General features: G+C 42.5%; 1 protein-coding gene across 2 annotated transcripts; it reads left to right on the forward strand.

The window, feature by feature from the left end:
- The first annotated feature begins 2788 nt into the window (after positions 1-2788).
- Positions 2789-10741, forward strand: LOC115052441 (alpha-synuclein-like). Of its 2 annotated transcripts, none has more exons than XM_029516541.1 (6): positions 2789-2942; positions 3349-3515; positions 3661-3690; positions 4893-5035; positions 9309-9380; positions 10022-10741. In XM_029516541.1, exons 2-6 carry the CDS (start codon positions 3395-3397, stop codon positions 10037-10039), a joined length of 384 nt encoding a protein of 127 aa, XP_029372401.1. In that variant the 5' UTR covers positions 2789-2942; positions 3349-3394; the 3' UTR covers positions 10040-10741. The 2 variants fall into 2 exon arrangements, with proteins under 2 accessions (XP_029372401.1, XP_029372402.1); XM_029516542.1 differs by lacking the exon at positions 2789-2942 and adding an exon at positions 3018-3040.
- Positions 10742-12548: the final 1807 nt, after the last annotated feature.

Below are 12548 nucleotides of genomic sequence, written 5' to 3' on the forward strand. Positions count from 1 at the left end.
CCCGCGTTTGATTCCAGCCCACGACCTATGCTCCAGGTTATTCCCCTCCATCCCTGTTTCCCATTGGCCTCTCCGCTACTTACTAATTGAAAAAAGGCATAAAAGACCAGCCAAAAAAAAAAGTAAATAAATAACAAATAAATAGATAAGTAAATAAATATATGTATAACAAACATCGACACCAGTAACTGTGCAGGAAAGCAGTAATACAATTTTGGTAACATCAACTCTGTTGAGGCGTGACACACACGGTGTACTACAGGATGTTGAGGTTGTCTGACACACCTGCGGCTCAGACGCTGGGTTTAGTTTAGCTGCGCCTGAGTTCGTTCAGACACCGCAATCAGGCCAGTTTATCATGCAACTGTGTTTCCCCTGCAGGTTCTCATTTTTCTGAGCCCATGCTAAACCACAACTAAGATGCTAAGTGAAGGAGCACTAGCATCATGAGGTTTGGAACTCAGCACAGGAAATACTTGGCTCCTGTCTCCTTTCTTCTCTCTTATTCTTCTTTGTAGTGTCGCGTGAGTTGCACTGTGGTAATGCTGCTCGAGATAATTTTCTTCTTATGTTCTATGTGAACCACGAAACACCTCATCATGTCACAGGATCTGTTCTATATAGGCAGCTGGTGTGCTCAAGAAATTACCCGCATTGGAGGAATTCCTTGAAATGTTAAAACCAACTATTTCAATCTTTTCAGATTTTAACTGGCATACAAGATAAAATAAATAAAGTACAATTTGATTGCGCATGTTGACAGTTGGGACAAATTTCACCTATTAATAATAATATCTGAAGCTTGTACGTCAAAAGTCCAGATTAATGATTATTTCGTATTGATAACTACTCTCTAATAAGGCACTTGTACAGCTTTATAGATGAACCAATTTAAAAGGAACAATTTAAGAGCTGTCAGGCGGTGAGTAAATTACAAAGTAATTATTTATCCTATTTTCTGTTGTTGATATAGATGTCTAAACAAACCCTCATAAGGTGTTCATTTCATTCATTACATTACAACAGTGTACTTCATTAGAATGAACTATTATTCAAGACATAACATAAATTGGTACCATATGGGAATGACATTAATTCTGCTTGGCGACCAATAGATTATCCATATTTAGAGCTGCAGTATATAAACATAGGAAGAATAGTTGGTGAGAGTTATTAATAATGTTGTTGATAATCAGAATTGTCCTGATTGTCGGTAGAAATAAATGGTAAGGTCGATGTTCGGCTACCCAAAACTTGTTCTTATTAAAACGCCTTAAATTAAATGCATCAATGGATTTTTCATTGTAATGCATTACTCACTACAATGAATGTAGCTGTCTGCTACCACTAGGTTATAAGGACAGAAAGTGTTTTTGTTGTTGTTGTTTATTTTGCATGTGAAGAGTAAAATCCAGTGTGTTGTGACGGTTTGACTGACTATGCGCCACCATGGCTCTAGAATTAATTACTTTTTCAATTTGAACTGAATTTACAAAGCAAAATAAAACGTGTTGTAGTGAGCAGCAGTGATCAGTTGTGTGTTTTCTGTTTATAATCACACTGCCTCTAATTGGTCGTTCAGCTGATTGTAAAGAGCTCACTGCACCTACACACTGCTGTGGGCAACCTAGAGCTGCTGGAGCTACGTAATCTGTGTGTGTGTGTGTGTGTGTGTGTGTGTGTGTTGCAAACAGACTGACATCTCTCGCATCAGCATCACGGGGTTTCATCGCTTCCTGTCCACCTCTGAAGTGGAGGAGGTGTCTCCTGTCAAACCTGTGGAGCTGCTTCTACCTGCCTGTCTCTCCCCCCGCCTGTCTGTCTCTCCCCTTGCCTGTCTCTCCTCCTGTCTCTCCCCCTGCCTGTCTCTCCGTCTGTCTCTCCCCCTGCCTGTCTCTCCTCCTGTCTCTCCCCCTGCCTGTCTCTCTGCCTGTCTCTCCTCCTGTCTCTCTCTCTGCCTGTCTCTCCCCCTGCCTGTCTCTCTGCCAGTCTCTCCTCCTGTCTCTCTCTCCCCCTGCCTGTCTCTCCTCCTGTCTCTCACCCTGCCTGTCTGTCTCTCCTCCTGTCTCTCACCCTGTCTGTCTCTCTCTCCCCCTGCCTGTCTCTCCTCCTGTCTCTCACCCTGCCTGTCTGTCTCTCCTCCTGTCTCTCCCCCTGCCTGTCTCTCTGCCTGTCTGTCTCTCACCCTGTCTGTCTCTCTCTCCCCCTGCCTGTCTCTCCTCCTGTCTCTCTGCCTGTCTCTCCTCCTGTCTCTCTCTCCCCCTGTCTCTCTCTCCCCCTGCCTGTCTGTCTCCCCCCCTGCCTGTCTCTCCTCCTGTCTCTCTCTCCCCCTGCCTGTCTCTCCTCCTGTCTCTCCTCCTGCCTGTCTGTCTCTCCCCCTGCCTGTCTCTCTGCCTGTCTGTCTCTCTCTCCCCCTGCCTGTCTCTCCTCCTGTCTGTCTCTCTCTCCCCCTGCCTGTCTCTCCTCCTGTCCGTCTCTCTCTCCCCCTGCCTGTCTCTCCTCCTGTCTCTCTCTCCCCCTCCCTGTCTCTCTCTCCCCCTGTCTCTCTCTCTCCTCCTGTCTCTCTCTCTCCTCCTGTCTCTCTCTCCCCCTGCCTGTCTCTCTCTCCCCCTCCCTGTCTCTCTCTCCCCCTGCCTGTCTCTCCTCCTGTCTCTCTCTCCTCCTGTCTCTCTCTCTCCTCCTGTCTCTCTCTCCCCCTGCCTGTCTCTCCTCCTGTCTCTCTCTCCCCCTGCCTGTCTCTCCTCCTGTCTCTCTCTCCCCCTGCCTGTCTCTCCTCCTGTCTCTCTCTCCCCCTGCCTGTCTCTCCCCTCAGACTGTACTACACACACCGCCCTCAGTAGTAGTTGTAGTTGTAGACATCAGACCGGCTCTACTCGCTCTTTGGGGGGATCATCCCGGAAGGATCATCATAATCTCGCCTCAGAGGAAGTTGAAGCAAACAGGTGCGTTTTCATTTCTGCCTTTCTTTCTTTCTTTCTAAAACGATCCATCTTAGGATGTGAGCTGCTGATTTTCTTTATCGCACGCTGTCATAGATCAGGTCGGTCTCCTCCGTTTATTCCCTTCTTCCCTTTTTATTTGAAATTGATAGTAAATCCATTCATGGATTCCCGGCTGGGCTCGAACCGATTCCTACAGGTGGGCTTTCAGCATCAGCAGATCAGAGCCGCTTAAACAGCATTATAGCGCAGCACTGTGCACATTTAACACGGTGACATCGGCTGGACAAACCTGTCACACAGACACATTAGGGCGGTGGCATCGCTTTCTGTTGTGTGGTTGTGTGTCTGTGTGTGTGTGTGTGTGTCACTCCTTTTAATACCGAGCGCCGTGTTCACCTCCACACAGCTGCCCGCCTGTCTGTGTGAGTTATCTGGGAGCCGATCGAGCAGCCATGGACGCCTTCATGAAGGGTTTCTCCAAAGCCAAGGATGGGGTCGTGGCAGCGGCGGAAAAAACCAAGCAGGGAGTGACTGGAGCGGCTGAGATGACGAAAGATGGGGTTATGTTTGTAGGTGGGTGCTGAAGATACATCTGACTGATTCTCCTTTTATTCAACGAGACAGAGAGCTTGGAAAAGTTAGATTATTCTCATCATCATCATCATCTGCTTCATTCTTATTTTTGAATAACTGAGCTCCACCTGCAATTTCTTTTCAGGTACTAAAACAAAGGATGGAGTCACAACAGGTAGGCATCCGTTCCCCTACAATCCCTCACAACCTAAATTTAGACATTTTAGCCCCACAAGTAGATCTTTGAGGCTAGATCCTCTGGTGGTCAATAAGAGAGATGTACTGTAACTCTGCAGGTGAGTAAATGTCATTTTTCACCTCCTGACTCAACACAACCAACTCCCGGTGGGCCTGCATGCAGGCCATCAGGCCATGCCATTTCTCACAGCTACATAACAAGCAGAGGAGCCGGGGGACGTTATGTTAGCTGTGTTTTTAAGAAAAATGTTGCAAAATGCTGTATAGAGGCCTCTAAATCTTAGGGGGGGGGGGGGTTAAGGACGATGGTTTCTCTCAGAAGGAGCAACTAAACACAGATATTTTTTGGCCGAAATCAAATTGATCCAATTATTTGCAAGAAAAAAAAAAGGAGAGATTCCAAAAAATGAATGAAGAAATAAGGATTATTTGAGGCCCTGATATCTAGGTTAGAAAACACCTACACAAGACATCCGACCAGCAGTCAAATACAGCATTGCTTGTGATGGAAAACTGAATATGTGAAGAATATCAATGTTGATTGATATTTTTTGCTGCTGATGTAACCAAGACTGTGAACTAAATTTGAGAATCTCTACAGTATAGCTGTTAGACGCAAGATTTATAGGAAATTCAGTGGAATAAAATGTGAAACTAGACACATTGCCATGTAAATCACAAATGAGCTGACAAAGCAACACTCAGACAATACAGGGAAGGGTGAAACTAGAAAGAAAACGCCTCCGGGCAGTTCCTGAGGTCTTCCACTTTACCAAATGATATCAGGTGGTGATCCTGCTTTAAATATTTCTGTTGGGTGTTTCAAGAAAAGGCACCAAAGTGTTTGACAACACCTATAACTCGGCAGAGCCTCCACCTTTTTTTGAGGTTTTTGCAAAAAAAGCAAAATGACAGCAAATATTTTTGGAAGCTATTTAGCACGTTCTGATGTTTTATGTAGATTCATCCCAGCGCTGCATGAAGATAAAACCAAGTTAAAGTATCAGAATACGACTACTGAGCAGCACCACATTATGTTTCCATCTGATCACAAAGGTTTGAAATCCGCTACTGTGAGATCTGTGTTAGGTTTATGTTTCCATACAAGCCATTCCTCACAGGTATTGTAACTCTAAAGGGACGCGCCCTCTTAAATGGTCCCTCCTTTTGTCCCTTCAGTTGCAGGTAAAACTGTGTCTGGAGTGTCTCAGGTGGGAGGAGCCATGGTTACTGGGGTAACAGCCGTGGCCCAGAAAACCGTGGAAGGTGCAGGCAACATCGTGGCTGCCACCGGACTGGTCAAAAAGGATCCAGCCAAACAAGTAAGACAGATGGTGATGAATGAAATCCATTTTTTTGTTGGACGTATGATTTGTGTTCAGATTGGATTTAAAATGTTGTTCGATGGGGCAGTTTTGATGATGGGAACGCTTCACACAACAGTGTTCTCCAGTAATCCCTTCGTACATTACCCCCTGATGTTTCTCTTATAGTGTGATTAAACTCAAGCTGCATTTGTGTAACTTCAGGACACTGACAAATAGAGTCGTTAGCCTGAGCTGGTTTTAGAGACATTGCTAACCTTGCTTTCACATCATACAAACAATATTTGCTGATTTTATTATATTACGTATTTACAATTTGCAAAATGAAACATCCGGCACACCATATGCTCGGGTCTTTGGTCCACATCTGGGCTGATTGCGGCTGTCATGCTGCAATGTTGGCTGGCAGCCAGATAGAACTCAGAGTCTGTATGTGGACCAGACTTGGACTGAGAACCCGGGAATATATCAACAGGTCTATGTTTGCTATCTAGCTCCTTTAAATGGAGTGTGTTAGTGTTATTATTGGAGAAGACGATCCATCTTGACAACCCAAAGGAAGTGAAGGTTCTATAGATGAACCTGTGCAGGGATCATTACCTTTTCAACAACTGGGAGAGTTCATCTATGGCAGCGTCCTGATGTATTACAGGACTATTTGTTGCCATTAATTCTGACAGAATTGTCATTCACCGTCAACGCAACTGGGCCATGAAAGAGAGATTGCAAATGCTAGCTAGCCCGCCTACAGTGCAGGAAGAACACAGTACTCGGTCTGAAGGAACCAATGATGGTTCGGCAAGCGTTAAAAACAACATGCAAAAGAAGGAACATCTGTTGGGAATCAGTGCTAATATTAGCAAGCTAGCATCTTATAACACGTAGCCTACATAGTAGGCTATACAGGCCTGTGACACGATCCAATAGTCCGGCACCATGAAAATTGACATTGTATTTGGCCGTCGTGTTCACAAAGTCAGCCGTCACGTATCAGTCTACTGTTGGGACGGAAAACATCCACCCAAAGACTGGACACTTAAACTTTTTCAGCACAAATATATTGATAAAATATCTGTGCAGGCCTATAACCACACTGTGGGACACACTCTTTGGAAATGGTGTGCAGCACACCACATCCCTCCATTTCACAGCACTGGCTGCGAATTATTACTCTTCATAGTGCCAAAATGGCCTCCTGACCTTGAATCATTTGTCATCACTTCTCACATCTGCTGTGCATCTTTCCTCTTTCAAATGAAAGCCGTTACACGTTGACAGCTTGTCTCGGATTGTTCATCAGTCAGTCTGGCCATCATTTGTCCAAAACAGGAGGAAAAGGCAGTTTACTGTAAAATACTATTTACTGCTGCGACACACACAAATGAAAAATGATTCCTCCTTCCTGTTTTCATTTGGTTCTTTTGGTCTGTATTTTGCTGTCAGCATCTTTCTATTTCGCTCTCGCCTTGTGCTTGGCTGTCGATGTCAATGGCTTTATAATCAGATTTTTGTTGTTATAGTCAGGGTTTTAGCTAAGTGTGCTCTGGAAATGTGGAGCTGAAACAATGAACAAGTGCAAGATAGATTAAATCAGCGACAATACTGATGATTTTTAGGGCACCGTATATCCATTATTAAACGTAGAGACATGTTTTGTCTTTTTTCACCCGTAGAACTGCAGAGTTATGTTTTTTAAAGTAGGTCTTTTCTGATTAGCACCAACCGAAAAAAGTAATGTTTACTTCATGAACACTTTTTACATTTAGATTCACAAAGACCTGTTGTGTGAATGTGTCATGAGGAAGGGAACATCACTTCTTCTTCTGCATTAATTACACCCTCCAACGTGTCAATAGGTTGCCTGTTCGTGTTTTCTTTTTCTTTAATGGGAACATTTTTCATTTGTCATCAAACCTTAATAGCTGCACCTGCCTGTACTTCCTATCCTGGCACACATCTGTATTAATAAGGTGTTAAATTTGGATTTAATGCTGAGGAGAGGACAACATTTGCCTGTAATTATTCTCTTCTCTCATAACGTCACCATCAGTAGCAGGAAATGATAAGCCAATCAAGTATTTCCCAGAGCAACGTAAACACTTTGTTGAATGTTTTGCTGTGATGCTAAAGCTCGCATCCCTTAATTAGTGATGAAACATAGGGGAATGCTTAACAACACACACACAGCTCTGTTTTAATTGGCTGTGATTAGTGAAAAGTGCAATATAAAAAAGTGAAGATACCAAAGAAATGATGTATGTTCCTGCCTGTGGCAACAAATAACAGCGAAGGAGACGTTTCGCATCATCTTTCACTCAAGCAAACAGTTTCTGTGTTGCTGGAAAGAGGAGTGCGCTTTATTTCATTTTCAAAAGATGAAAATCTCTCACAAATATCCAGTCAAATTATTTTATCTACGGTTGCAGTTGTGTTTTCAGGCAGAAGGATCATTATTTGTGGTATAGAACATGAAGGATAAAATAGGAATGGAGTTCCACCTGGAATGTGATCAGGCTCATTACGACGACTGGCAACAAGCCGAAAGCCGTCAAGACAGCCAGATGGACAAACAGAGACTTTGTGGACTGCCTTATGGAAAGATGGAGGACTGACAGACAGATTTAATATAAAAAAATCTTGCTATTCCCGGCAAGAGATTGACAGGCAGACAGCAGCAGATTGTCCTCATTTAACCACTATTCCCATGTGGCTCAGCCATTAAATATCATTAATATTCGATTTTATTTAAAAATTGATGCCAGGTCGAGAGAGCTCATCCAAGATTGTCTCCTGTGACACAGACACACAAACACACACGCACACATGCCAGCAGATAGAGGACAGCGGCATGCTGAGTCTTGATTAATCTCTTCATCTGCGCGTTTCAACAATTCATCACCTGCTGATGAATCATATCAGGAGGCACAAATGCCAGGAAGGTAGAAGGAGAGGAGAACGACATTGAGAAAATGGAGAAGACAGAGTGGTGGGCAGCAGGAGGAGGATGTATGACAGAAAATAGTCTCAGCAAACACTTCTTATTGCTCAATTCTTCTCTGCAACATGCAATAAAAGAGAATGCTGTATTTCATTTCCCCCGGGAAGCCATTTCTGCTTGAAAATTGCCCCGAAACAACAGCGTAATTGCAGGTGAGGTACTGCTGTGATTTCGCTTTGTAAAGATTATGGTTTGCAGGTTGGATTTGTCCTAAAACAACCACAAACTTTAAAATTTTGGTCAAAGTTTAATCTGACCACAGTGAAAACAGAAGGTTTTGTCTGTTTGCAGACTGTGTTCCATAAACACATGTGCATCTAGCTGTGCTGGATGAACAGATGGGATGCTTGATGGGCGGCGTTAAACGAAAACAGCAGGAGAAGTAGGTGCAATAACTGGGTTTAAGGTTATGTCAGCTGCGACTGTGTCCACTCCTCATTAAGGAAGGTTATTTTGGTGGCACACTGTAATCAAAGCCTCCTCTGAGCTTGGCCAGAGAGACATCAGCCACCTCCCTCAGTAGGCCTTCATGCCTCCTCTGTGTCTCCGCAGTCCGCTCACTCAAAACGACCACCGATCATAAAAACCACTATGAAATGAGTGCAAGCACTGTTTTAATGTATAAGGCAAAGAAGCAGACATGGGGTCAGTTCTGGGTCGTTCCAATTCTAACTGGGGTTTTTCTTTTTCTTCTACTGAATTTAGCAAGCCGATCATCTGCACCTTGTGCTTCTCCCTGCGTTCATATAGTGACTCACTGTAACCTCGGATCTGATAGCCTCCTGTTTTAATGCAGAACACAACAACATTGTCAAGCGTCAATTTCCACAAACTTCAAATAATCCATGGCTTGGTTAGTGTCAGGGTAATATTATAGTTTATTTTAAAATAGATGTTACATCCATGGTTCATTTTTCCAGAGAGATCTCAGGAATAGTTTTCCAGTTTTATGTTTGAGTTATGAATCTGATGGCACCAAATGTTCCATCTTTTTTTGTCGACACAAGATTGTTGAAAAAGGCTTCCCAAACGGAAAAGCAATAACAGAGAAAAGAAAGAACGGGTGTGAAATAAGAGTGAAATACTTAGTATGTGCACAATAACAAGCGCTTATTAACACTTTTCATTGTGTCTTCCGTTCAATCGAAAGCCTGTATAACTGCACGTATTAAAGTAACTCCTCTCTTCTGGACTCAACAGCCTCTCCCCTTTCTTCTGTTGTTTGTTTCCACATGACACATTCACACATTCACCCTTTGTGTGGTTTTACAGAGCGATGATGCCTCGGCAGTAGATAACGTGGCAGAGTCACCGGTTGATACTGACCCTGCTGATGCCACAGAGGTAAGACTTGCTTTAGACAGACGTTTATTTAATGAGGAAAATTAGCACACCTTCAGCTTCAGCATTTTAGTGTGAAAATGAATATGTAGGTTGTGTTTGGTTACAATAGGGATTTAAAGGTCCATCACCTGTTGTGAGATAATGGGGAGAGTAACTTAATTTCTTAAAATATCCCACTAACTTATGGCTGGTGCTTTTATGTTTACGTCATTGTTAGCTTGTCACTTCAAACCAGATTTGAGAATTTATGAATCTCATTAAACATGAGTCGTCAAAAATATTCCAAGAAGATTAAATTTGATGTACAAATTCTCTAAAAAGGATTTTGTCTATGCAGTATCTTTACTAACCATATGTAAATTAACAAACGCTGGGCCTTGACAAAATATTATTACGCTTAGTTGAATAGCCCTCTATTGAAACTAAGTCAGCTACAGTGATTATACGATAGTGAAGCATTAGAGAAGCACAGGAACACACATTTTAGAAATAAATAACTGAATAGTGCTTTTATCATCATATGCACTGGTTTATAGTTTCTGAGGGCTGATATTGAAATGCTGTAAGATGTTTCATCGAAGGTTTTTGCAGCTTCTATTAGAGGACAGTGAATTCACAGCCACCTCTCGTCCTTCTCTCAGGAGGACACCGATGACTAAACTAAGATCTTCACAGTCAAAGATCAATGACCGAAACATTCCACGTTGCTCTGCCAAGTCCCGTTGTGCCTCGTTTTAGTCCTCTATGGAGTCTGTGCCCAGCGTCTGTGGATGTGTGTATGTATGTATGTGTGCGTGTGTGCGTGTGTGTTGTTATGTATGTCTGTACAGCAGTATATGTGTAAATGTAGAGAAGCAGAGGTGTGTACATACGTGTGTGTTTGTGCCTTCAGTCCTGAAAAGGGCCTCAGGTGTGTGCTGCCCTGACCGGCTGTCATTTACAGTGACTCCCTCCCACTGAGAAGGCCACCTGGTCACATGTGTGCATGTGTTTGTGTCTATATGCCAACTTTCCTCTGTAAACTCTGTGGTTATGTCAATAACTCAAACATGGAAATATACCACAACCTACCACTTCGAACACCTAAGTGTCTCTATGTAAATGAACAATTTACAGTGATCTGGTTGAAATTGATATTCTCTATTTTTGTCTGTATACTGTCATTGTTTTTGGTGACTATAAAGTGCTCCGAGCTGTTTGTGCATTTGTATTGTGTTTTTTAAGTTATCACTGCTATGAAAAATGTATCTCATACTGAGTGGACTTTTGAAAACCAAGAGCATGTAAACCACTATTCAGCTGAAATGCTGTGGTATGGATTTATTTGGATTTAAGTGTTGAATAAAATATGTGAAAAGAGAGTGTGACTGCTGAATTTGCTCGTTTGGATTTATTTTAATTAATTTATATTAAGGTGAGTCAGTTAGACTTTTTTAAAAACAAGCTAGAAAACCTAAATGAAACATAATAAAAATATAAATGTTATATATTATTAAATGGTATTTTTCAGTTTTGTAAAATTTGTAAATCCTCTCAATCTTAATTACAAGTAAAAATCACAGAGGAGCTCAACACATTTAATTAAAGCTCATACTGTTATAATAACACCAACAAGAATGTGTTTGTGCGTGTAATGCTGCATGTGTCACCTGGTGTGAAACAATAATCTGGGGGGGGGGGGGGGGGGGGGGGGGGGGCAACAGAGGACAACATGTGCCTTTGCACCAATAATAACTTCCTGCTTTAAGGATTTTGATTTGAGTAATATACAGATGGATGATTAGATGTGCTATTATTTTTGGTACATTCTCATCAGAGAAAAATGTGTTTTTAGGGATTTGGTTTAAGGGATTAATTCTGCCTGGGGCCACAATGTTTTGACAATAAGGCATATTGGCATTGAGTATGCGCTGTACACAGCTGTACAGATACCAGCCGTATGATGTGTGTAGTAAGACAGAAAGGGGAGAGACAAACATGCACTTACCGAGGTCCGTCCTCGCCTGCAGCTCCTTCAGTATGTCTTCTCAGACAGTTCTGCTTCATTAACATCACGACCAGCAAATGTATCAACAGCTTCTTCCTGACAGACGTCCACATCATCCCACCACCTGTGATATGACACACTCCACATCTCTCTACAGCTGATGTAAAGATTTTCTTTAGATTGTGCAATATGCACATCTAGCATTTTAACCCAAGACAAATCCGGCACAAAAGGCACACAAAAATATTCTACTCATTACTTAATTCACTCAAAATCTTTCTATTCCTTGGTTATTGCTGTATACATATTTTTTTCCATCCACTGTTGTTCACAGCCACACGTCCACAGATGTTTCCTGGAACATCCAAACAGTCTCAAAGTAGCTAGTAGCAGCACTCTCTCCTTGATGTTCTTCATGGTTTCCTGCAGAGAGCAGCTGTGATGACAACACAGGTTTATTTTTAACAGAAAAGTCCTGATGTGGTTTGATTGTTAATTCCCAGCTCAGCAGCAGCTTCAGTAAGGACAGTGACCGTATCCACTACGCTGAGGTGTTTACCAAAGATTATAATGTGGACCCAAAGCTCTGAATGTTGCTCCACAAGATGAGTTTGATACTCTGTACACGTTTGAATCTGCAGAGAATTCATTCATGCTGGGGTGAAAAATGGCGCAAGACTTGGATGAGCATGTGAGGACTGTCACACGTAAGAAACAGCTAGAAGGGATAAGCCCTGATATCGTCACTGAGGCTGCAACAAGTGACGTTTCATTTGTTAAAAAAAAAAAAGAGAGAGAGGGAGGGAAACATAACAGAACTCTGAGTCCACTCTCTCTCACAACAAGCATGAACTGAATATCACAATAGCACGTATTGTTCTATATGTCTAAGTGCCAGACCTTTAAATTTAGGTTGGGACTATTTTAGCACTGAATAAACCTTTGAGATGATTGTTGTGTAATGAGACCTTAACAGAATGTTTTGTTCTGGGCAGCAGACGCCGCATTGAAAACCTCAGATCTTTTAGAACAAATGACTAAACCAAACAATCTTTAACCAGTTCTTCCTGTCAGATCAGTCCAACAGTGCACGTACTTTGTGTGTGCCTTCTTGCGTGCTTCCTGTTTGATTTGTGGATGATGGAAGGTGCTCATATTCTCATAAGGTGAAATATTTGACC

Source organism: Echeneis naucrates, chromosome 12 (genome assembly GCF_900963305.1).
Source record: "Echeneis naucrates chromosome 12, fEcheNa1.1, whole genome shotgun sequence".
NCBI classification, from domain to species: domain Eukaryota; kingdom Metazoa; phylum Chordata; class Actinopteri; order Carangiformes; family Echeneidae; genus Echeneis; species Echeneis naucrates.

What these genes read in the sequence shown, in the direction of transcription:
- LOC115052441 (XM_029516541.1), top strand. Translation starts at nt 3,395, where the DNA reads ATGGACGCCTTCATGAAGGGTTTCTCCAAAGCCAAGGATGGGGTCGTG. An exon ending in AGATGGGGTTATGTTTGTAG is followed by an intron (nt 3,516 to 3,660) that starts GTGGGTGCTGAA and finishes ATTTCTTTTCAG; the next exon opens with GTACTAAAACAAAGGATGGA. An exon ending in AAAAGGATCCAGCCAAACAA is followed by an intron (nt 5,036 to 9,308) that starts GTAAGACAGATG and finishes GTGGTTTTACAG; the next exon opens with AGCGATGATGCCTCGGCAGT.